The sequence below is a fragment of the Hippopotamus amphibius genome, chromosome 11 (assembly GCF_030028045.1).
Source record: "Hippopotamus amphibius kiboko isolate mHipAmp2 chromosome 11, mHipAmp2.hap2, whole genome shotgun sequence".
NCBI lineage: Eukaryota > Metazoa > Chordata > Mammalia > Artiodactyla > Hippopotamidae > Hippopotamus > Hippopotamus amphibius.
In genome coordinates this window covers 35,553,188-35,577,116 of record NC_080196.1, presented here as the reverse complement: position 1 = coordinate 35,577,116, position 23,929 = coordinate 35,553,188, and the positions used below count along the sequence as shown (strand labels likewise).

Sequence of the window (23,929 nt, the reverse complement as noted above, 5' to 3'; positions counted from 1 at the left end):
ACACGGGCTTAGTTGCTCGAAGGCACGTGGGATCTTTCTGGAGCAGGGATTGAACCCGTGTCCCCTGCATTGGCAGGCTGATTCTTAACCACCGTGCCACCTAGGAAGTCCCCCTTTTGGGTTTTTATGGAGGCTTCATTACATAGGCATGATTGATTGTATCATTGACCACTGGGGGCTGATTCAACCTCCAGCCCCTCTGCCAACCACAGAGGTCAGGGAGTGAAACTAAAAGTTCCCACCCTCTAATCACTTGGTTGGCTCCACTGGCAACCGGCCCCCATTCTTAGGTGCCTTCCAAAAGTCACCTCATTAACATAACAAAACACACCTTTATCACTTGGCACTTGGGGGCTGTGAGCCAGGAACTATGGACAAAGACCAAATATATATGAGAAGTATATTTTTGTCATCTTCATGATCAAGTATGTATTTCTTATAAATCACAATATTGCACACCTCTTCAAGTAGAATCCAACTGTTTAGTCCCTCACAATCTGATCCTGCCATTTTAATGCTACAGGTTTGTTTGCCATTTAAAATTACCTTCAATACAGATGATTGACCTTGGTGTACCTCAAAAACTGGTACAAGAGTGTAAAGCAATTATATTCCAACTAAAAAAAAAAGAAAAAAAAAACTACCTTCTTTCAGACGTTTTTCAGACGAAAAACACAACTCGAAACTTGACGCACTTAATGCTTTAAGAACTTGTAATATTAATAAGCTCCACCACTTTCAGTAGCCTCTCTCTCAAGCATGCTTTCTGAAATGCTCTGCTTTGCATTCCCAAGTAGCTGCTGTGTAATGAGCTGAACAGAGATAACTCAAGCGGAATAGGAAAAAGAAATACTTTGAAGACACACTAAAGGAAGACTTCAAATGATACAGCACCGCTGGGGACTCAGAGAAAATCACAGCGGCAGATAAACCTAGGGAGCATTGATGAGCACCTGGACTATTTCTTTCTGAAGAGAGGATGGATGGCAGGTGCACACCGTGCCAAACACAGCACGTGGAGGCTGCAGCTGCAAATCACGGACCAGTGTGGGCAGCTGGTGGGGATCTGCTGGCTGGTGAGTAATTATTGGTCAGTCATCTTCAGCTACAAAGGCTAAGGTGTAGCTCATTATGTCTGTATTCTTCAACCGGTTATTTATCTCAGTGCTAAAGTGACAGTTAGCCTCGAGGCATGTTTACCCATCTGCCTAAAAAATAAAAATAGAATCATACACAAAGGGAAAACACACAAAGGGCTTAATTAAATTTGTATTGAGTCCCACAATAGATTTTCTCTTCTCAATCCTCTTTACTATAGAAACATCCCTTAAAATCTGAGAGCAAAGTTAGATAAGTTTTTATGAAGTCTGAAACTAGGAGCTGGTCTTTGTGTTTGTTTGCTTTTATCCTGAGTAGCCACTCTTCCTCCATAGGGCCATGTGCTTCGAGATGCTGACCTCAGCACTAGCTCCAGGGGTGGGTCCTGTGAGGTCTCAGCCAGTTTGTGCACGGCACCCCCCGCAATGGTCACAAGTCTAGCAGTGGGCATGTGGCCTAGACTTGCCAATCAAATCGCAGGGAAGGGCATAATCCACATATGGGGAGAGGTATTATCTTAGTGTTGGCATCTATTGCTTGTCTTTTTCACATTAGTTGATTTTGCCTGGTTTCTTGTAGGTTGAATAACCTTGCATTGTCTCCTGGACATTTTGAATATTATGAGATTCTGAGTCTTGCTTAAATCCTAAGGAAAATGTTGATACTTGTTTTAGCAAGCAATCAACCTGGTTGGATTCAGATCACAAGTCCCAGCCAAGCCTTCTGTGAGGTATGGTTTAAATATCAGCTGCACAGTCAAACCCTTTGCAGAGGTATTAGGAGCTGTCTGGCATGAGCGCTACCCAGTGGCCCTGGCCAGAGATTTATCTCATAGTCAATTCTAATAGTTTTTGGTGTGCTGTTCAGGATCAGATCCATGCATGTTCTGTTGAGGGGTAGACCCAGGAGTTCACAAATAACTCTGTGGGGTTGCTTTCCTGAGCTCCTCCTTCTCCACTGTCTCCCAGGTACTTTTCAGTTCCTTGGAGCTTCCCGTTCTGTCTTCTAGCCAGAAAGCTGGGGCTTATGTTATCTCATTCTATCACATATTTTGAGGACTAGGCAGCAGGAAGACAAAGAGAAAGAAGAAAAGTGAGGGGTCCTTTTTAGGACTATAGCTTCTCCAAGTGGAGAGGAAGGTTCCCCTCCCTTAAGAGTTTTAGGCACCTGTGGGTCCCTGCTGCTGTCACTGCCAGCACCAACACCACAAGATTGCCTGGCAGCTGGGGCCTGAGAAAAGGGAGGGAAATTTTTTAAAGGAGGAAGTTTTGGGACTTCCCTGGGAGCGCAGTGGTTAAGAATCTGCCTGCTAATGCAGGGGACACAGGTTTGAGCCCTGGCCCGGTAAGATCCCACATGACACGGAGCAACTAAGCCTATGCACCACAAATACTGAGCCTGAGCTCTAGAGCCCACGAGCCACAACTATTGAGCCCATGTGCTGCAACTACTGAAGCCTGCGCACCTAGAGCCTGTGCTCCACAACAAGAGAAGCCACTGCAATGAGAAGCCCGTGCACAACAAAGAGTAGGCCCCACTCACCACAACTAGAGAAAGCCCGTGTGCAGCAATGAAGACCCAGTGCAGCCAAAAATTAAAAATAAATAATAAATCTTTTAAAAAAAGGAGGAAGTTTCTACTCCTCTTTCTCTGAGTGTTAGACATCTCCTCTCCTACTCAAGTCAAAACTGGAGGGTTCCTGCTGGAGCTCTCTCTGCCCATGCCTGGTACCCATTTCCAGGTGTGGGCTGCACTCTGTCCAGGCCAGGGGACACTAATGGTGGTACTTCAAATCCTGGTCTTCTCTAATCCACCTGCTGCTACTGACTTTTCAGAGTCCTCAAATTGCTGTTCCATGAGTTCTATCCAGGTTTTTAGCTGCATTCAGTGGGAGACACTGGGCCGAGTGTGCTTACTCTGTCTTATCCAGAAATGGAACTCTCCAGAGGCAGATATTTTCAAATGTAGTAGTCATATATGATTATAATGTGTCTTATAAAAGAATAGAAAATCCATAACTGCATAGATAATTTTTAGGGTGAGGTTCAAGTAGGCTTTTAGGTTAAAAAAAAAAAGTAATCTGTTTACAGAAAAATATTAAGTAACTCTACAGATGTTACTGGAATGTGGTAAAAATCATGACATGGAATTATTAGAGGAATGCAAATCAAAGCTACAATGAGGTATCACCTCACACCAGTTAGAATGGGCATCATCAGAAAATCTACAAACAGTAAATGCTGGAGAGGGTGTGGAGAAAAGGGAATGCTCTTGCACTGTTAGTGGGATTGTAGATTGGTAAAGCCACTATGGAGAACAGTATGGAGGTTCCTTGAAAAACTGAAAATAGAGTTACCATATGACCCAGCAATCCCACTACTGGGCACATACCCAGAGAACACCATAATTCACAAAGACACATGCACCCCAGTGTTCATTGCAGCGCTATTTACAATAGTCAGGACATGGACGCAACCTAAATGTCCATCAAGAGACGAATGGGTAAAGAAGATGTGGTACATATATACAATGGAATATTACTCAGCTGTAAAAAGGAACGAAACTGGAACATTTGCAGAGACATGGATGGACCTAGAGACTGTCATACAGAGTGAAGTGAGTCAGAAAGAGAAAAACAAATATCGTATATTAACACATATATGTGGAATATGGAGAAATGGTACAAATCAACCGGTTTGCAAGACAAAAAAGAGACACAGATGTAGAGAACAAACATATGGACACCAAGTGGGGAAAGTGGGGGTGGGGTGGGGGTGTTGTGGGGAATGAATTGGGAGATTGGGATTGCCATATATACATTACTAATAAGAAAAAATATCAAATTGTACACTCTAAATATATGCAGTCTATTGTATGTCAATTGTATCTCAATAAAAGTTCTTAAAGAATAAAAGAAAAAAAAATCCTGCAGTGGTATACAAATGCCAGAAGCTTGACAAATACTGATCTACAGGACAGAAGCCACTTTATTTCCAGAGCTATATAGTTCTATTTTTATAATAGCATTATTATTTTTAATTATAAATAAATATAAACTACATTTGAACCTGCTTATATTATTTGTTTTATTAACTGACCTCGTAGTTGTGTACTTCTGGCTATTACAGTCTACAGAATACTGTGAAAGAACAAGGCAGGTCATTCAGGGACCTATAAACAAAGCTTTCCTAAGGAAGATGGGTCTGAGGGACTCCCAAAGGACAGAAGGTAGAAGGGAGTGTTACACACAGATTAGGCAGTAGATGGAGAAGGCATGGATTCAGAAATTACCTTCTTCTTTTAGACGTTTGCCGAGGGAGCAGGTGGAGGCCAGCTTGGGGCTGTTGCTTCTGGCCTGGATTTGGGCCTTGGGGCTCTCAGCCTGGATCTTTGCTCCTGAGCCCACCTGGCCAATGCCACAGCCAGCAGGATGTCCGGGCAGTTCATGGGCATGAGCGAGGGCCACGGTGACAGATGATGGCAAGGAGTCATGCAATCTACCCCAGCTCCTTCACAGCTTGATTGTATATTAATCTAACCCCCCTTACAAAGAGCCTTCCAAAATATGAATGGACTCTCCTGAGACCACATTCTCCTCCAGTAATGTTTCACTTGACAAGGTCCTGCTAAGTGTTATCAGAAAATCTACCCAGCTTCACTATTACTGTGACATCTGAGGCTGAAGAAAGTGATGAAACTGTCCAGACTATCCTCAAGTTTACATACAGTGAAAAGTACTCAGATGAAACTCCCCACTAGGAAGTATTCTCTCAGGAAAATCTAGAAGATAATGATGTCTCAGACATTAAAAAGAATTATTAGCATTACAGGCAGAAGAAAACCTTGGTGTGGTGATGATCTTTACTTCAGTGACAGCTGTACAAGAAAAATTAAGTGAAATGGCAGATCAAATAAAAACTACAAGAGAAGGAGAAAACAAACAAAAAGAAAAAGAAGCAGGAGAAAAGCAATTCTTTCATGGCACTCCTGTTACAACTGAAAATTTCTTAAGCTGGAAGGTCAAATTTGATGTAGAACTCTTGGAACTTAAGAAGGTTAAAATAATCTTTAGAGGCAATATTTGGCCATTCACATTTTGCATGTCAGTTTCTTTTTTCATTAATATTCTAATGGTATTCCCAATTGTCTGCGTTTGGAAATGGCTGAAGTTGTGAGTGATACAAGAGACATCCAGCCGCTGAGCAGGAGTCTGATGGCCGCATTAGTTAACCTTTCAGTCATTATTAAGTGACTCAATCTAATGAGCCAAGTAATCTGTTTCTGTATAAAAGTCTATTAAACAAATTATAGGGTTTTGGGAGCAACTCACCACGCAATAAAAATCTCATGCATATAAAAACATTTTTCTTCAAATAATAAAAAACAATTAGAATAAATTTAACATCAGTTGGTACTGAATTTTTTTTTTTAGAAGTTAAACTTCATGACAAAAGTGGCTCTAACTTTGAAAACAAGATAAGATTAAAACAACCACAGCAAGGGTAACTGGATAGGCCCACCTTTATTGCTATATTGGGGTTCCAGGTAAGATGGTGCCCTTAAAAAAAAAATCACAAAATGTCAAGCAGTTCCCACTCTATCCTCAGCACTCAGCCACTGAGAAAGAGCAGTCAGTGTTCAAGATCCACAGTAGCTACACTACCGTGAACTCTGAGACTCCCCTGCAGAGGGAGCTATGACTACAGCAAGAGACTCAAAGGCTGGGATGGAAGCTCCGTGAGGGTAGGGGTTTTTTTGCTTTTATTTTGTTCACTGACTTATTTCCAGCCCTAGCCCCTAAAATGGGACTGGAACATTATAGATGCTCAATTAATTCTGAAAAATAAAAGGCTGTCCTTGAAAGGTCCTTTTGATCCTCCCAAAGTTGGGAGCAACTAATACAAAGAACATTCCGAATTTGGTACCTATTAGTGGGGGTCATTGGCAAGGTTGGATGGTCTTCCTCCTTAAAACCAAACCTTCCTTTCTCCTTTACGTGCAGATTTCTACAACTCCTAATAATCTGGAACATACTCTCTAGCACAATTATGAAAAAGGAACAGAAGTTTCACTTTTCTAGACTGGGAGACACAGCCGCAATCAATCAGGATGTCTCTAGAACCTACATGGAGGTGCTGTGTGGCAGGCACAGTCCGCCCAGTCAATAGAGAGAGCACCACGACTATCTGGCCTACGTTGGGGTCACTGAATGTTCTAATGTAGAAATAAACCTCAGTAAATCTAGTGAGAAGAGTGGCCTTATTTTACATTTTCACAAATCTTTTTAATGTCTGGAATAAGGAAGATAGCTGGATTCTGCTGTTTCTGAATTCAGTTGGTTGTACATCATGTAGTCTTTGGAAAACTCCACTGCATACTCATACACACGTATGTTTTAATATTTTTATGAAAATAGCTTTGACTCTCAAAAGACTCTCAGGGGCTCCTAGGCCACCCTTTAAGATACTGTTGTAAAAGATATGTACACTAACAGCCATAACTTCGCTGAACATTCAGAAGGGATTCTCAAACAAGGAAATGGAGTTCAAAAAGATGGAAAGAGGAAAACATCACTACCTGTAGCCACACTTTACAGGAAAGCCAAAACATTTTATCAGCCTACTCATTGTGACTTTAAATGTTGCTTACTCTTTGTACTTTACCATATTTCAACAGGAAATGAATTACTATTTGAAGAAAAGCCAGTATTTCTCTCTGACAAGACAAACCCCAGAGCAAAAACTACATACTATAACTCCTCCCAGTTCCTATATAAATGTTGATTGTTAATGTACATTTACTTTTTAGACCATCACTTATAAGTGACACTAATTATAAGACCCATAAGTCACCTTTCTCCTGCCTTTTCTTCTCTTCAACAACTTCCTGCCGAATGTCATTCAAATATTATTTAAGACAAAAGAGCAATTTCCAATTACCAATCAGTTCCAAACTGCTGCACAGTTCCATCTCTGTCTGCATGTCTCTATGAATAGCAATTAAATGGTAATCTACAAATCAACGGACTTCTAAGCATGTACTGGTCCTTAGCTAGATTCAGGTGATTTCTATCTACTACAAACAAGTCATAAAGAAGTAAAACAGGGAACTTCCCTGGTGGCACAGTGGTTAAGAATCCTCCTGCCAATGCAGGGGACATGGGTTTGATCCCTGGTCCAGGAAGATCTCACATGCCATGGAGCAATTAAGCCCATGCACCACAACTACTGAAGCCTGCGCACCTAGAGCCCGTGTTCTGCAACAAGAGAAGCCCATGTTCGCTGCAACTAGAGAAAGCCCTCGCGCAGCAACGAAGACCCAACGCAGCCAAAATAAGTAAATAAATAAATAAATAAAAATAAAATGTTAAAAAAAAATAAAACAGTTGAATTCATTTACGTATGGTCAAGAAAAAAATTATCATTTATGAATCTCACATCATCTCACACCATTATTTTTCCCAAACTTAAGATATATGATTTCAAATTTTCCTTCCCACAAGCAAGGAGAAATGGATTAGTTATGGTGACTTTTTCAGGCAATATTTGGCTTTATTATCTTATTTAAATCCATGTCCACCTTAGCAAACCCTCTTAGTTTATTACTAGGCCAGCAACCTCACTGGTAAACAGCACAGGCTCTGGAGCAGGGGACCTGCGTTTAAATCCTTAAGCTGCCACTTGCGATGTGACTTTGAGTGAGTTATTTAATATGTGCCTCACTTTTCTCAGCTTTTAAAATGAAGATAATAACAGCATCTGCCTCATAAGTAGATGACAGGATTCAATGAGAATGAATAAATGAGTAAAGCACTTAAAATCATGTGTGACACGTAATAAATACTGAGTAAATTTTAACTTCTGTTTTTATATATTTATCTTCTAAAATAGTCACAACAAACAGATTAATCCAAAATAATCTAACAGAGCCCCAGAATACAGGAGGAAAATATTAAAAAAGAGATGGCAGTTTTAGTGTCCTTCCTTCTAAAAATAGGTAATTGTGTCACCTAAGAAAATGCTGACAAGTCATGGAAAAGATATCAAAGACATATTCAAAACTATTACAATTCTGTGAAACAAGAAAAAAAGAAACTCAAGACGACTTGTCCTTCAAAATAGATTAAAGAAATCTTGATAGAAAATGTGACATAGCTATCTATAAACAAGAGAACTGTGCATCCTTTTTGACATAGATACTTTTATGGGCAGGATGACACTATCATAGCCCAAAGATGGTTGTTTATTCATACATACCTGTAAGCATCTTTACATCATAAGATATATAGTAAGAGTTGAAGGTATGTAACCCTATTCTCATACATAGTCTAGTAGCATACTCTGAGAGAAATGAAGCTTGAAGCCAAAAAGAAAACATTCATGAAAAAATTTAAAAATCCTTGCCATCGGGGTTGACCTTGGTTTAACTCTTGCAGTGTATCAGAAGAAGATTCATCTATGGGAGGCTGGTACATAAAAATGCTAACTGGGCTACATAAGAAAATTATAGCTAACATTTACCAAACACTCACTAGGTTCTGGGCATTATTCCCAGTTTCTTATATAGATTAACTAATTAATCAACATTGCTTTGAGAAGGGATTTTACTGTCCCCACTTATAACCAAGGAACTGAGGCACAGAGAAGTTAACCTGACCAAATGTCAAGTTAATTATAGCTAATCAAAAACAGTCTGGCTCCAAAGCCCAGGTTTTTAACCAGTAGGCAAAGAAGATGTATCATGCACTTATATATCTGGGAGGAGGCTAAGATTCAGATAGAGGGTTTTGGTTATCTATAATGTTTGAATTACTGACAATAATCATGTATGGACTTGTGTAATTTAAAAATTTTATATCTCATAAATTGAGTCACACCTTTTATTGGATTTTCTCTGGAATTCTGTTTGATTACCATCTGACACACAATCTGCACTTGGCTAAATGAACAGGATCCCCAGGGTGAGCCTAACATCACAGCAGCTGACAGTATCTGGAGAGTGAGAAGAGGCTGCTAACACTCTTGACAGGTCATGACAGACATAGTCTCTATCCAACCACCAGTAAGCTCCAACCTCAGCCTTGTTTTACTACGGGTGCTGGTCTCCAGGTCCCATCTTCATCTTCAAATATGGCTGTGTCTCCTCTTAGCTTAAGTTAATTCATAGCACTCAGAAATTCACAAGGGTAAGAAGGAAGAAAGTGGTGAAAGTTCAGTATGGCGATAAGACAAAGATAGTGACTGATTACTGATCACTCACTCGAATGGTATACCAACCCTGGCCACCTATTACAGACTGGTCACACATAATACTATTATGAATAGTTTTCATGAATAACTTTATTATAGTTTTACTTCTTACCCATTAAACAGATTTTTTCCATCTTCTTCCATATTATTCCACAGTCATTGGTTAGGTTTCCTCTTCTCTATTACCTACAGGGGAACAAAATCTGTAAGGTCGGGCTGATATATAGCAAGAGAGAAGCAACTTCATGAATTTTATTTATAAATTCAAAAACAGGATCCGTATCTTACAATGCAGTTTAGTGAACTCCCCCCAAGTCCTCAAAATTGAGGTAAAAGAGTGAAAAAAAAGCTGTGATCTTTTTTTCAGCTAAGAGCAACCAAACATTCAGTCATTTATGAATAGACTGATGGAAGTATGGAAGGTTTACTTCCTGAAAAATGCAATTCTGCATTTGTTTAGGTTTTAAAGATTATACATTGTCTTTGTATATAACTTGAAACTGTCAGAAAAAAACAAAACAAATTCATAGCAACAAAAATAATTGTTTCAAGAGCCAAAATTCTTTTTGTATAAGTGAAATATGTAATAATGAAAGATGGCAGGAGGTGACATCTTTGTGTTAGGTGAGTTCATGACTTTTAGGTAAACAGCATACCTTCTATACACAAGGACACTGTATAAGTTAAAGTTATCTACAATGTAGAATTTGGACAAATTACACGCATAATCATTTTCAAGGTTTCTGACGTGTTATTCAGGAGGCAGGACTCTATAAGCTTGAGATTAATACACCTGTCTGCCACCATCAAAAATTCTCTATTTTGCCATCCTAATAACTAACACAAGAATTCCTCTTAGAAGAAACTTTCTTTGTGAAAATATGTTCCCTCAATAGGGTCCCCCACCACTCATGCTCAGTCCCCTTGGGGTGAACAGTTCCCTGCAGAATGGCTGGCAAGATCCCAGAGTGACTGTCTAGAAAGGGGAATGCTTTACATTAGACAAGGGGAAGAACTTGTTATTTTATCTCTGAGAAGGATAATGAAAGTGACAGGAAGAGAAGAAAAGAATAGTTAGTGTAGTAGAGCAAAGCTGGGATTAGGTGGAGGCGAAGTTCTCCAGTCAAGGCAAGTCTGGAAAATTTTCAGAACAGGGATCCTTAATAGGAAGTTGCATTAATGAGGTATAAGGCTCACCTACCTCTATTTTGCCTCCTTTCTTCAGTTAGATGTACTAAAAACACAAATGCCCTGTATGAATAGGGCGTTTCTGAGAATCAGAGAAGGAGCCAAGTATCACATCTGAGGGCACCATGATGCATATCAGAGGCACAGACAAGAAAAATAGGGGCCTAGGAGGCAGAAGCAATGGCAAGATGATAAAACTCAGGAAATGCACAAATATTTTTAGGAAGAGAAGAACTTACAACTCCCACACATTCTAGGTTGGGGGTTTGAGGCAACCTCATCCAGGAAGCTAAGCTGACATTGTATAGATGGGTGTTTTACACCCATAAAATTTCCTTCTTTACCTTTTTTTTGGGGGGGGGGCGCGGGGGGAGGTGCCCCACATGGCTTGTGGGATCTTAGTTCCCCAACCGGGGATTGAACCTGCGTCCTCAGCAGTGAAAGCTTAGAGTCCTAACCACTGGACCGCCATGGAATTCCCCATAAAATTTCCCTCTTTCCTATCTGAATAAACCTACATTCAATATAAGGACACCGAATGATTCAAACTTAGCTTAATTACTTTTAAATCCAAGTTATTTGAATTAATTCTGGATGTTCTCCAAAAGCTGACCAAAATAATTGGGTCTATACTGAGCACCTAGGCTAAGTAACTACATGGAGGGTAGGTTTAAAAGCCCTATGAAATAGCTATTGATTTGAAGAGTAACGACTTCAATAATTATGATGGTGATCTTGAAAACTGGGAAATTATAATAGGTCAGCTTAATTCTGCAAACTATTAATAAGACTACACACATTCAAATCTTTTCCATCTAGGTCCCATTTATATTATTTATACTACTGTAACATACTTTTGAAGGGGGGTGGCAATTCAGAAATATAAAACAAATCACTGCAATAGGAACAAACTAAAAATGTGGATGACATCCCTTTAAACAGTCGTTAGAAATAAAGTGCCTAACAAGCATATTCCAGGCGTACCTGTTATAAGTGACACTTGCTGAACTCTCAGGCTTTCTGGCGTGTGTAAGGCAAGAGTACAGGATGTAGAGTAACAGACACCAGTTGTCATCAACGTGGCTGTACCAGACCTTATGCAAGTAATTTAACTTCTCTGAGCCTGTTTTCTCATCTACTTCAGAGCACTGGTATAAGGATTAAATGAAAATGCAGGTAAAATGCTAGTATGCCTCCTGGCACATAGAGGATGACTAACAAAAGTTTAGTTTCCTTCCTTTATCTTTCTACCTTTGGTTTAGAGTAGTTTTCAGGGATTGAGGAGAAAATCCATTCTTGAAAACTTTACTCAACTTACTTTTACTCTGCCAAATAATAATAACAATCACAATGATGCTGATAGCTGCTAATGACACTGATATAGCATTTCAATGTGTGCTGGACACTCATCCACACACTCTAACGTATATTAACTCATTCAATCCTCGCAATAACTATGAAGTAGTTATTACCTCTATTCCCATTTCACAGACACTGAGACTGAGGTACAAATAAGTTCGACAGTTAATAAGTGGCAGAGCTAGGTTTCTGCTCCTAAGAAACGGTAGCACCAGCAACTAACATGAAGATGACAGCAGCAATGCCCTTCCTTTAAGAGCTCTCTAATATTAATGTAATCAGGTAGGGAATGTTCACATGGCTTACCAAGTAGAATAGATCCATATTTTAGGTAATTAAGGTTATCTAAAATGTATATATTTTATACACAGTTAAAATAGATATCTCAATTATATATCTCAAAATATTTTAATATATTACATATTTCATAGTTTTAAAAGTTTAAAAAATTGACCAAGAGAATATTAATAAATTTAAATCAGATAAAAACTTAACCAAGATTATACCTTTTTCAGCAAGGTCAGCCATACGGCACATTCCAAAATACAAACATTTATTATCCTATATTGTACTTGTCTGAAATCGCCTTCCCCTTTAAGCTTCCGGAGGATAGCAAGAGCATCTTTTTTTTTCCTAATTTATTTATTTGGCTGCTCTGGGTCTTAGTTGCAGCATGTGGGCTCTTCATTGCCACATGCGGGACCTTCATTGTGGCATGTAGGATCTAGTTCCCTGACCAGGGATGGAACCCAGGCCGCCTACATTGGGAGTGTGGAGTCTTAACCACTGGACCACTAGGGGTAGTCCCAGACAGCAATAGGATCTTATCTTACTAATTGTGAACATCAGTGACATCTAAAAAAGTGCCTAGTGCTCACTAGGAGCTCAATAAATATTGATGAAAGAATGAAGAGACTGGATATTAAACAAAGAAAACATTTCCAAGTTCATCTGTTATTTACATTCTAAAGGCACTAACACTCTAGGTTTATTTCCCACCACCCATTCACTCCTTAATCTTCCTATCAGCAAGGCCTTGCTGGATTTAAGTGTTTTCCTTGACCCAGTCACATTTGTGGTCTGTCCCAGCTTATGAGCTCATGTAGCAAAATGTCTTATGACAAAACATCTCAAGTATACAATTAGAAGACTCATGCATGAATGCATGCATTGAACATATTGTTATGGCACTTTATGGTTTTCAAATGCTTCCACACACATCTCTCAGGTGTCTCAAGACAACCCTGAGAGCAGACAAAGCAGGTGTGATAATCCAGGAAGCTACATCTAATGCTCATCCTTTTGGAGTGAAAACAAATTCTCACTGTCACTGCCAAAGAACCAATGGCTCAGAACCTGAGTTAGCGGCTTTCTCTGTAATTGGGTAGAAAGTCTACATGATGACATATTTTTAAGTCATAATGTCATAAATAATTTTTTAAATCATAAATGATCAGTCATATCTAACTAAAGTAAAAACAGGCCAAAAGGCTTGGAAGGTACAAAGGGGAAGGAGACTCACATGACTGAATAAGGAAAAATTTTACATGCATCCACAACTATTAAGAGACCTCATCTAAAACTTTAAGAAGAACACAATTAAATCTCTCCTGGCCCTAAATTAGGAGGCACAGCATAGACCGGTGGGAAGAGACAGAGACTAGGTATGAGGAAGTCTTGGTCTCAGTCCATACTCTGTCACTGAAGAGCTATGTGATCTCCACATAGCTCCTACTCAAATTTAAAATTCTAAAATTGTGTATATATCACCACAGTAAGTAATTATGCAAAAAGAAAAACATAAAACATTGCACAGTATGGACAGCATGAAAAAGGACTCAAGATCGCCTGACTTTATTGTTCTAAGATTCTAAGTTATTAGTTTGCCATGGGTTGTATGCATTAACAGCTCTGAATAATGGCTGAAGTTCAAATTCAGGATCTCTGAACAGAAACTGCAAAACAGACAGATTTACGATTTTCTGTGAAACACAAAGGGTGCTAGGGTCGCATTTATACACTTTGACCTTGGTTCAGAATAATCTAGGTGGTAAAATCTAAGTTCACTTGCCAAATGAATCTTGAATAAGCTGTTTATTAAAATGATTTCTCATCATTAGACAGAAATGTGGTGCATGGGTTTATAAAGCTGTGTTACACAGTATACACAGAAAGACAAAAGACAACCTAGACAGTGAGCTTCTTGAGGACAAGACTGTTTCTCATTCATTTTTGTGTCCTGTTGACTTAATATACATTGTTAGTTGAATGAATCACTGATAGAGGACCCCCCTCTTTTAAATTTAAGTTTATCTCAAATTTTACTTCTTAGGCAATACGCTTTTTAACGTTAATAAAGTATTTTCAATTAAAAATTTCATATGGTATTTACTACTGCAAATTTTAATTTCATCATCTCTCCACAGATACATTTTTGTATTAGAACAAAACATTTCATGTTGTTTCAGCCTTCTTAAATAAAAACAATTTGAGATCAATACAAGGATGTATAAGAGATTCAGAGTCTCAGACTGCAAGATGGTCAAGCCCCACATTAAAAATTTTCTTCCCTAGGACTTCCCCGGTGGCGCAGTGGATAAGACTCCGTGCTCACAATGCAGGGGGCCCTGGTTCCATCCCTGGTCAGGGAAATTGATCCCACGTGCATGCTGCAACTAAGGAGCCAGCGAGCCGCAACTAAGGAGCCAGCGAGCTACAACTAAGGAGTCCACCTGCCACAATGAAGACCTAGCACAACCAAATAAATAAAATAAATATTAAAAACATTTTTTTCTTCCCTAAATGCCTGTGTAGAGGTTAGAATCAAAGAGGTTTTAGAAATCCATCTGCCTTGTTGATTGACTTCCATATCTAGTTAGATACTAGATGGGTCTGTTGATTTATAAGGGGCATAAGAACAAGGGAGAGTGAAAAAAGCCTTAGATTTGGAATCAGAAGGCTTGGATTTAAGCCTCAGGTTATCCATTTATTAGCAGTGTGACCTTGGGCTACTCACTAATGTCTTGGGACCTCTATGTCCTCACTTTTAAATGGGTATAACAGCTCCACTACTTTCCAAGGGTGCTATGAAGATCAAATAAGAACATGTGTGTGTAAGTGCAATGTAAACTGACAAGAGCTGCACATGAGTTGACTATTCTTTTTCTGTTACCAAAGTAAGCAAAGACTTTAGATCATTACTCTGGTGAGAGGAAATACTGATATTTGAATATTCCAGGAGTTTGGGGGCATGGCAGGGTAAAAAGCTTGATCATTCATGTAGAGCTCAAGAACCCTAAAATGTGTTTGGTAACTGGGTCTTTATTTTAGTTAAATAACATTCTGGTCTTAATTAACTACTTAATAAGGAATAAAGAACATAGAGCCTTAGCCAGATTGGGAATTCCTTCCCACCAAAAACTAAAATGACCTAAAAGTAATAGCATAATATGCTTGCATTCTCAACTATTTAAGATAAATATATGCAAACAAAAACAATACCAAATCCCATTTAGTTTGTAGAGCAGCAGTGTCAGCCACAAAACTGACCTTCCATATAGCATATGCTGGAGTTTCTATTTCATCACTATGCTTAAATATAATCCTGGTTTTTATAATCCCCACATATGAGAAATATTATTAATTGGTAGAGCTCAGTCTGTCAGCATTCATTCAAGCTATTTTTAAAGCATTAATTTGATCTTTACCAAGCACATTTTATAAATACAACAATTTTGTCAGCACAGAGCAGCAATTTATAATGGGAAGAGAACATTTATAAACAATTATTACACTTTTATTAGTTACCATGCTGCATGAGGGGTTTTCACATATATTTGCTCAATTAATTCTCATAATGAGGTAGACATCAACTGCACTTTACAGATGAAGAATGGATACTCAAATGATGATTAGATGACTAGTCCAATATCATACAGCATGAAAAGAGCAGCACTGTGGTGACCTAGATGGGTGGGAAAGGGGATGGGGTGGGAGCAAGGTCCAAGAGGGCGGAGATACATATATACACATATAGCTGATTCACTTCATTGTACAGCAGAAACTAACACAACATTGTAAAGCAACTATACCCCAATTAGAAAGAAGGAAAGAAAGAAAGAAAGAAAGAAAGAAAGAAAGGAAGGAAGGAAGGAAGGAAGGAAGGAAGGAAGGAAGGAAGGAAGGAAGGATGGATGGAAGGAAAGAAAGAAAGGAAACAGCAGCGCCTAGGCCCAAGATAACTGCTTTAAGGTGCCAGTAACCACATCAGTGGCAAAGAATACAAGGTTTATTTCAGCACAGTTTTGTGCCATGGTAAAACTTAGTTCGTAGATAGCAATATTCTAAGGCACTTTACACGCCTTGTCCAAGGAGTTACTGAGCTATAAATCTGCATTCCTTCTACAGAAACAGTATCTAATTTTAAAATTTAAGCATAAAGACTTGTCACCATAGCTAGTTGTTTTCAGAGAAAAAAACTGCAAAGGAAACATTAATTCACTAAATAGAGTCAATAACTGTTTTATAAAGAAGCTATCTCTTGCTGATCATATCCAAACAAGTGTCAAAAATTGCTTGTGTTTTGCAAACACAAAAATATTTTTTAAAAGAATTTTGAAATATTATATTAGAAAATCGGCTTCCTAGGTGGCGCAGTGGTTAAGAGTCCGCCTGCCAATGCAGAGGTCACGGGTTCGATCCCAGCTCCAGGAAGATCCCACATGCCGCGGAGCAACTAAGCCCGTGTGCCCAAAAAAAAAAAAAAAAAAAAAAAAAGAAAATGCTTCCTATAATCAAAGCTCTTCTTTTAAAAACAACTCTAAGCAAAATATCACTACACTGCAAATATAAGTTATATTGTTGGTTTTCCCTGAAAATTCCCATAAAAAAATATTTATAAAATAAACATTTTAGGAGTGCTCTGAAAAGGACAATACTAAAGAGATAACAAGGTTTAGATAAATTGATGGACTGTATACCTGTGTCAAGCAATTAAAAGATATTTGGTGAAGATCTAATGCCTGCAGAGCTTTCCAACTCTGTATTGTTCTAGCAGAAACCACACAGAGCTTGATGGCTACCTTGTGGTCTGGTTAGAGTATTCAAAGATATAAAATAGATGCAGATATTAAAAATATAAAATTGCATCAAATTATAAGACAATACCCTAATTAGGCACAGTGGTTAAGAGAGCAGGTTTAGGAGTCAGATTGGCTGGATTAGAATCACAGTGGGGCCAAATTCCTAGCTCCATGACTCAATTTCCTCACCTATCTCATACAATTATTGGGGAGCTACAATGTGTACAGAGTTCAGAAAAGTCAAAGGCATGAGGTAAGTGATCAATAAATGTTACCTACTATTTTTCTAGTATTACCTTGTGTAAAAAATAAAATATACATGTAAAAAGACTGAAGGCCTTTCATTATTGGGCTATTTTTCAAGTTTAGAAATTTAAAACATAATAAAGAGAAGCAAATTCCTAACTTTCTTGATAATAGGATAGTGGCTAACCTGGAGTGGGACATGAGGGAGGATCACAGATGGAAATTTTACACTTGTAGGATGTTATCCCAGCTTTTGTTTTTTTTTGTTTTTTTTTTTTTACAATAAAATAATTTTTTTTATTGAAGTACAGTTGATTTACAATGCTGTGTTAGTTTCTGGAGTATAGCAAAGTGGTTCAGTTTTATATATCTAAGCTTTTGTTTTACTAGTCTTTAAACTGTATATATGTTTTAAAATGTATTTCATGTATATCATATTTCACAATTTTTAAAAAATTGGAAAAAGTAAAAGTTAATACATTTCCAAAGTATAATAATGAGAAAGCATTATTTAACCTTAGAAGAGAATGAGAGGGAAAGAAAAAACAAAAAACAAAAAAACAATGCTTTATCATTCTAAGTGTTCCAGGTTACTTCAGAGTATGTAAGCAACAGCTTAGCTCAGTCAAGGAAAGATTTCCACTCAATTCCACTCAATCCTAAGAAACATCATTTTTCTCTGTGGGTCAGCTGTTTTAAAGGGTGTCATTGATTCACTGAGAGCATCTCTTCATGATTATGAAATTTGGAGATTATAAGGAAGCTCAGAGGGCTTCTATTCCAATATGTTCACTTTCCAGTTAAGGAAACATTAGACTCCTTAGCTTCCAAACAACAGGCTTTCCTCGCTCTGCTCCCAGCTGTTATTACTAGTCACCAACGTGACACAAAGGAAGGGGCAGGGCCCATTCTTTCAGTCCTCTCATATCAGTGACTGGAGAAAAGGTGAGTTTATACCAACCATCAGCATCTGTCAATGACCTAATATGTACCCCAAAGATGCTGGCGCCTACAGAGGAACCCAATGCCTCAAAGAAGGCACCGCATAAATATGTGTAGAGTGAATTTATTCAAAAGTATAAAGCAGGGTTTCTGCCCCAAGAATTTTACATATAAATGAAAATCACCAAAGAACCCTAGTCAACATACAATGAATTCGATGGTGTTCTGGGGCAAACTGTACAAAGTACAAAATACAGGAGGGAAATGGAAATAAGACAAAAGATTTATGTCATGGGGTAAAATGCAGGAAGGGGTCCTGGAAGAGGAGAGTTGAGAATTGAGTTTTGAAAAATTGGTAAAGAAAGCATTCTAGGATTTCTCCAAAGAAACCTGACACATTTTTACAACATGTTTCCTTTTCCACATTATTTAAACATGTTAACAGGCATACTAATTTGTTCTAAGTAATTTTATCTGCTATCATTATATTCAGGAAAGAGTTTCTGCCCTCCCAGACAAAGAACTTTTGGAGACCACTGAGAAGGGAATAGTAGGAAGAAAAAAGAAACATTTTAAATGCTCTATATAAATTCTTCAAAACAGAAACATCTTGAAAAGGGTAAGAGACAAATTTTAGTTTTAAAGTTCATCCCAATAAAACCAGATACCAATCTTTAACAGGAAGAAAAACATAAAAAAAAAAAAAAAAAAATTCCATGACTGCAACCTAAAGCCAACATTAAATTAACAGGACATTTGGGTGACATAAACCATGATAAAGGGCTCCTATTTCCAGCTACTTTAATGAGAGAAGACAGAACCACACTGGCAAGGAAAAGAACACTGTAGAAGAGACTCAGTTCTAGTTCTAGATGGATGAGTGAACAGAGGTAAGCCACCTCTGCTCCCTGGGTCTCAATTTCCACATCTGTAAAAGGGATATTTAAGTTACTTAATGACCTAAATTTCTATTATACTATCTTCAAACTTCCCAAAGTCAATTAGATGTCATTCTCTTATAGCAAGCTACAGGCTAGGCATTAATCCATGAGGGCAGCAAAGACCAAATGAATTTGTATCTTTTTTTTTTCTTTAAGAACTTTTATTGAGATACAACTGACATACAATAAACTGCATATATTTAAAGTGTACAATTTGATATTTTTTTCTTATTAGTAATGTATATATGGCAATCCCAACCTTCCAATTCATCCCACCCCAATCCCCCCCCCCAAATTTATATCTTCTACAATTTTGTTACTGTAGCAAAATTTTGCAATTGCTATAAACCATCTATCTACTGTGTTGAAACAGGGCATCAAAGAAATAAATTTGGATCGTCAATGAAACACGATGCATTGAACACCTTCATTTACCTCCGCTCTCTCCTTAACTCCACTAAAATGGCATTAAAAACATAAAATTCACAAGGACAAAGACTAGGAAAGGAAACAACTACAACAAAGTTTCCGGAAGCTGAAAAGCAGATTGATGAGTTATTTGATTTAGCACAGCAAGGAAAGCAAAAACTAAGAGCATGTTAAGGGGAAGCGCAGAGCAAGCTGAATTGTGCCGGGTAACACCAGAGAAGTTCAGAATGATCCAAAAGTGGGGACGGCAGGAGGGCCGAACAAAGGAGAACAGGGTGAAAGTTCTACCCAAGGTTCCCACCCTGACTCCAAGCAGCCACTGGTCAGAGGAAGGGAATTTACTCTCTGGAAACTAAAGAGACCATGGACTTAGGCACAACTGGGGGCAGGCCTACTAATCTAAAAAGATGGGGATTAAAGGAAGGCTGAGATCCTGAAAGGTAGACATCCCCAGCTCTTTCCCCACTCAGCTCCCCAAATGTTGTAGACAGGTGTGTGAGCCAATCACTAGAGCATTCTCTCTGGGGAAAAACCTGGTTAAGGAAAAAGAAACATCTACAAATACTGATTGCTAGAGGTGATTCCCCCCCACCCTGCAAAAAAGTCGGGTTCCTGGCTAATCTCCTTATAATGAAGACCACCAGTTAGCTTTTAGAAGCCCCCACTCAGGCAAATTCAGCTTTCAGTTTTTCAGTAGCTCAATCTGGAATATTAGTAAGACAGCCAAGGCCATACATTTAAGGAAATTTCCTAAAAGAAAGACCAAAACAAATGATCAAGTAAAGGTACTTTAAGGAAAACAGAGACAATTCTGGAGGCTGCAGAGAACTTTTAAAAGTTACAATTAATATAACAGAGAAGAATTATTCCACCTGTGAAACAAAAATAGAAAATATTAAAAAACAACATTCAGAGAAAAACCTTTTGAAAATTAAAAATATGATAGAGAAAATATGAAACTAATTAGAAGAGTCTGAAGATGAAGTTCAAGACATCTCCCAGAAAGTAAGACAGAGACAAAAAAAAGAGAGAGAGAAATAGGAAAGATGGTAAAATTAAAGGTCTCATCAGCCCACAAGTTCCAAACACAAATAAGAGTTCCAGAGAGAAAGAATAGGAAAACAGGGGGCAAGGGAAAGAGGCGGGAGGTTGGTTAGAATTTAAGAATTCAAGAAAATCTCCCAGAACTGAAAAAAGTCTGTTTCCAAAGTGAAAAGGCTCCCCGTGTGCCCGGCAATGAAGCAGATTATCATAACATTTCAGAACATCAAGGACAAAGATCAGCTCCTAAAAGCGAACAAGGAGGGGGGAAGCATCAAGAATCAGAACACCACCAGGCTTCTCATAGCAATAACAGAAGTTAGAAATCAATTCAGCAATGCCTCTTAAACTCAGGGAAAATATTCTCCAACCTAGAATTCTAGAGCCAGGTAAACTATAAATCAAACATGAGAGAAAATGAAGACATTTTCATACATGCAGATTTACATCCCAAGCACCCTCTTCTTAGGAACCTTCTGGAGGAACTGCTTAATTAAAGTATAAACAATGAAGGGGGAAGATATGGGGTTCAGGAACAGGGAGTTCCAACATAGGGAGGTGAAGAAAATACCTAGGCTATTCAAGAAAGTAGATCCCAGGATGAGAGCTGTTCAGGTCAGAAAAAAACCCTATACATATTTTTAAAAACAGCAGCTTAAGCCGACTGTTTAGAAAAAAATGGCATTAAATACCAAAAGAACAGCTGGAAGAGTAGAAAATGGAGGTCTCTGGAGAGGCAGGATGTTGGGGAGGAGAAAAGCAGGTAGTATACTTTTTATGCTATATTCAGACAGCGTTGATAAATATTGAATTTTAAAAGATTCTTGAAAAGGTTAAAAAGAACGTTTTAAAATCACATCTAAAAATATAAATTTCCAAGCAAGATTTTTTGAGGAAAAAAAAAAATAAAACAGTAGCTTTCAAGGCAGAGCAAAATCAAAGCACTTGGAAAACTCTACATCTTAGCATAGAGTATGGCCTAGTTTGAAAAAAATTAAGAGCAGGAAATAATGTTTTGCTCATAGAAACTTACTCCAAAGACATAACCACAAAACCAGCAAAAAGAGAAAAAGGAGAAGAAATTTTTTAACATATTATGGTATTATTGGGAAAAGTTCATGGTTTATGGCTACATCAATCACATCACAAATAAAATTCCTTTCCCACTCAGTCAGGCAGATGCTAAAACCAAAGTCAACATAACGATTTGATTGCATCACATCTTGGTCAGAAATGAAAACACTTAAAAAACTGTATTGCTTCCTCAGGAAAGGAAAGTACAAATACTGTGAACCTGTTTGAACAAGGAAAGAGCATTTTAAATCAGTCACTCCTCCTTTACTGACACCTGAAATGAACAGGAGTGAGATTCACATGCAAATCTGAAACTGCTGCCCAACCTTTTCTAAGATCCTGAGAAGTGGCATCTCAATTAGGAAATATGCTTTTCTCAATCCGCAAACATTTTAAAAATCAAAACATCTATATTTTCTATTGCCTTTTCATAGAAAAATGAGGAGTATAATATGGTATCTGTTCATTTTTAATATTATCTACTTATATTCAATAGTGCTAAGATGGTACTGCTCGATCAAGTGTTGGGCTCTTCATGGACAGACAAGTTAGAGAAAGTGCTCCCTGCTATTTACTCAGTTTTCTGACATCTAGGGAGACCTAAACAGGGAGAAGCAGCTGAATCGGATTTTTTTGATAATCATCTACTGATTTTTGACCAGGGGAGGTTTTCTTTTTTTAACTAACAAAATGAAGCACTTTCCCACCAAATCTACTCTGGTAAAAACACTTGCTCTAAACGTTTAGCATACATGAAGACAATGAGAGTAGATTAGCAAGATGCTTTAATTGTAGCATACTTTATAGCTTTTAAGTTGAATACTTAGAAGAAGGTTTGTTTCAGCATCTCCTGGAATCAGGAAGAAAAACAATACTTTAAGATTCTGCATAAGATTCTGCATAAGAGTCATCATATTCTGATGATATTCTTCCCTTTCTGAAGTTTGAGAAAATATATTAATCTTACAAAATACAATGCATAACGAAAAGTTCCTCCATGTTAAAAAGAATAATAAAATACTATGTTCAATCTTTCATGCTTATTTCACAGAAGGGAAATACCAAACTAGAATATGAAGAAATGCTCAAACTTACTAGTAATTAGAAAATACAAATTAAACTGAAACATTATTAAATGGCAAAAATTAGAACTGTGGACAATACTACGTGTTGGGGAGGTTGGGAATGCAATGCCTGTGGGGTGTAAAGTGATACAACCATTCAGCAGCCTGACAATACTTATGCCACAATGCCACTCCTAAGTCTGTATCCCAAGGAAATTCTCAAATGTGCCCATAATGGACACGGACAAGACTGTTTATTGGTAGCACTGTTTGCAGTAGCCTAGGCATCCATCACTATGGGAATGGTGCACACCATGGAATACTATGCTGCAGTCAGGAGCAATGAGCTAAATGTACATCCCAACATGCACACACAGATCTTAAAACAGTGCTGACCAAAGAAGTAAAAACTAGAGTAAGATCTACAGCAGTTTTTACAGGGAGAGTTCTACAGCCAAATTCTACACCAGCATGGTATGATGAGCAATTTCGGAATTAAAGATACATACACACACAAAAATCACCAAGTATCTTATAAAGACGCATACAAAATCAAGGACATATATCAAATACATTAGAGAGAGTGCTTGTGGGGTGGGAGAGGAAAATGGGCATGGAATCGGGGGTTGAACAGAAGGCCTTTATACAGCAATGCTAGGCTGTGCCCAAATAACAGAGTATAAAGTCCAAATTCAGAATAATATTTTTCATTCATGCATACATTAATTTATTCAATAAAAACTCACTGAACGCCTCTTAAGTGCCAGGTGCTGTGCTTAAATATAAACTTTTCTTGTTATTTCTGCTGAAGTTTTTTTTTAAACCTTAAAAAGATATACATCTTAAGATACGTTTTACCTGAAAGTGGAAGGGGAAAATAATTTACATTAGAATATATACTATAAAATGAGAAATTCATCATTCTTAAAATAGTTTTATAAATATTTTTCATCAAATATAAATATACTTTGAAGTTCTTTAAATGACAAATGAAAAATCGAAATACAAAAAGAACGCACTGTAAAGCCCTAAGAAATTACATCGTCACATCTTAGCCCACAGATAAAACATCTTTTCTCATGGCTCTCAGTAGTGAAACAATTTCTGTTTGGTAGATAATTTTTTTCTACTTTATTTGTTCTTTGTAACTTTCCCCCAAAGATATTTCAACTGCTCAGGAACAGTTCTCGCCAGATTTCTGTTTTCTAAAAGATTTT

At 37.9% G+C, this 23,929-nt stretch overlaps 2 protein-coding genes across 4 annotated transcripts in view; one reads left to right on the top strand and one right to left on the bottom strand.

Annotated features, from left to right (window-relative positions):
- The window catches only part of TOMM6 (translocase of outer mitochondrial membrane 6), a 47,188-nt gene extending 32,527 nt beyond the window's left edge, over positions 1 to 14,661 (top strand). Inside the window, exon 3 of one of the 2 annotated variants that reach the window (XM_057700699.1) lies at positions 14,469 to 14,661. The gene's annotated coding sequence lies outside the window, so the exon portion shown is untranslated. Of the gene's footprint in view, positions 1 to 6,100; positions 6,120 to 14,468 lie in introns of those variants that run through there. The other variant, XM_057700700.1, reaches the window with a different exon arrangement.
- The window catches only part of MED20 (mediator complex subunit 20), a 42,761-nt gene continuing 28,290 nt past the window's right edge, over positions 9,459 to 23,929 (bottom strand). The window contains exon 5 of one of the 2 annotated variants that reach the window (XR_009048196.1): positions 9,459 to 9,533. Coding sequence is in view for 1 of the 2 variants with exons in the window: in XM_057700697.1 (XP_057556680.1) it covers positions 9,504 to 9,533 (30 nt within the window). In the remaining variant the exon portion in view is untranslated. The remainder of the gene's footprint in view (positions 9,534 to 23,929) is intronic. The other variant, XM_057700697.1, reaches the window with a different exon arrangement.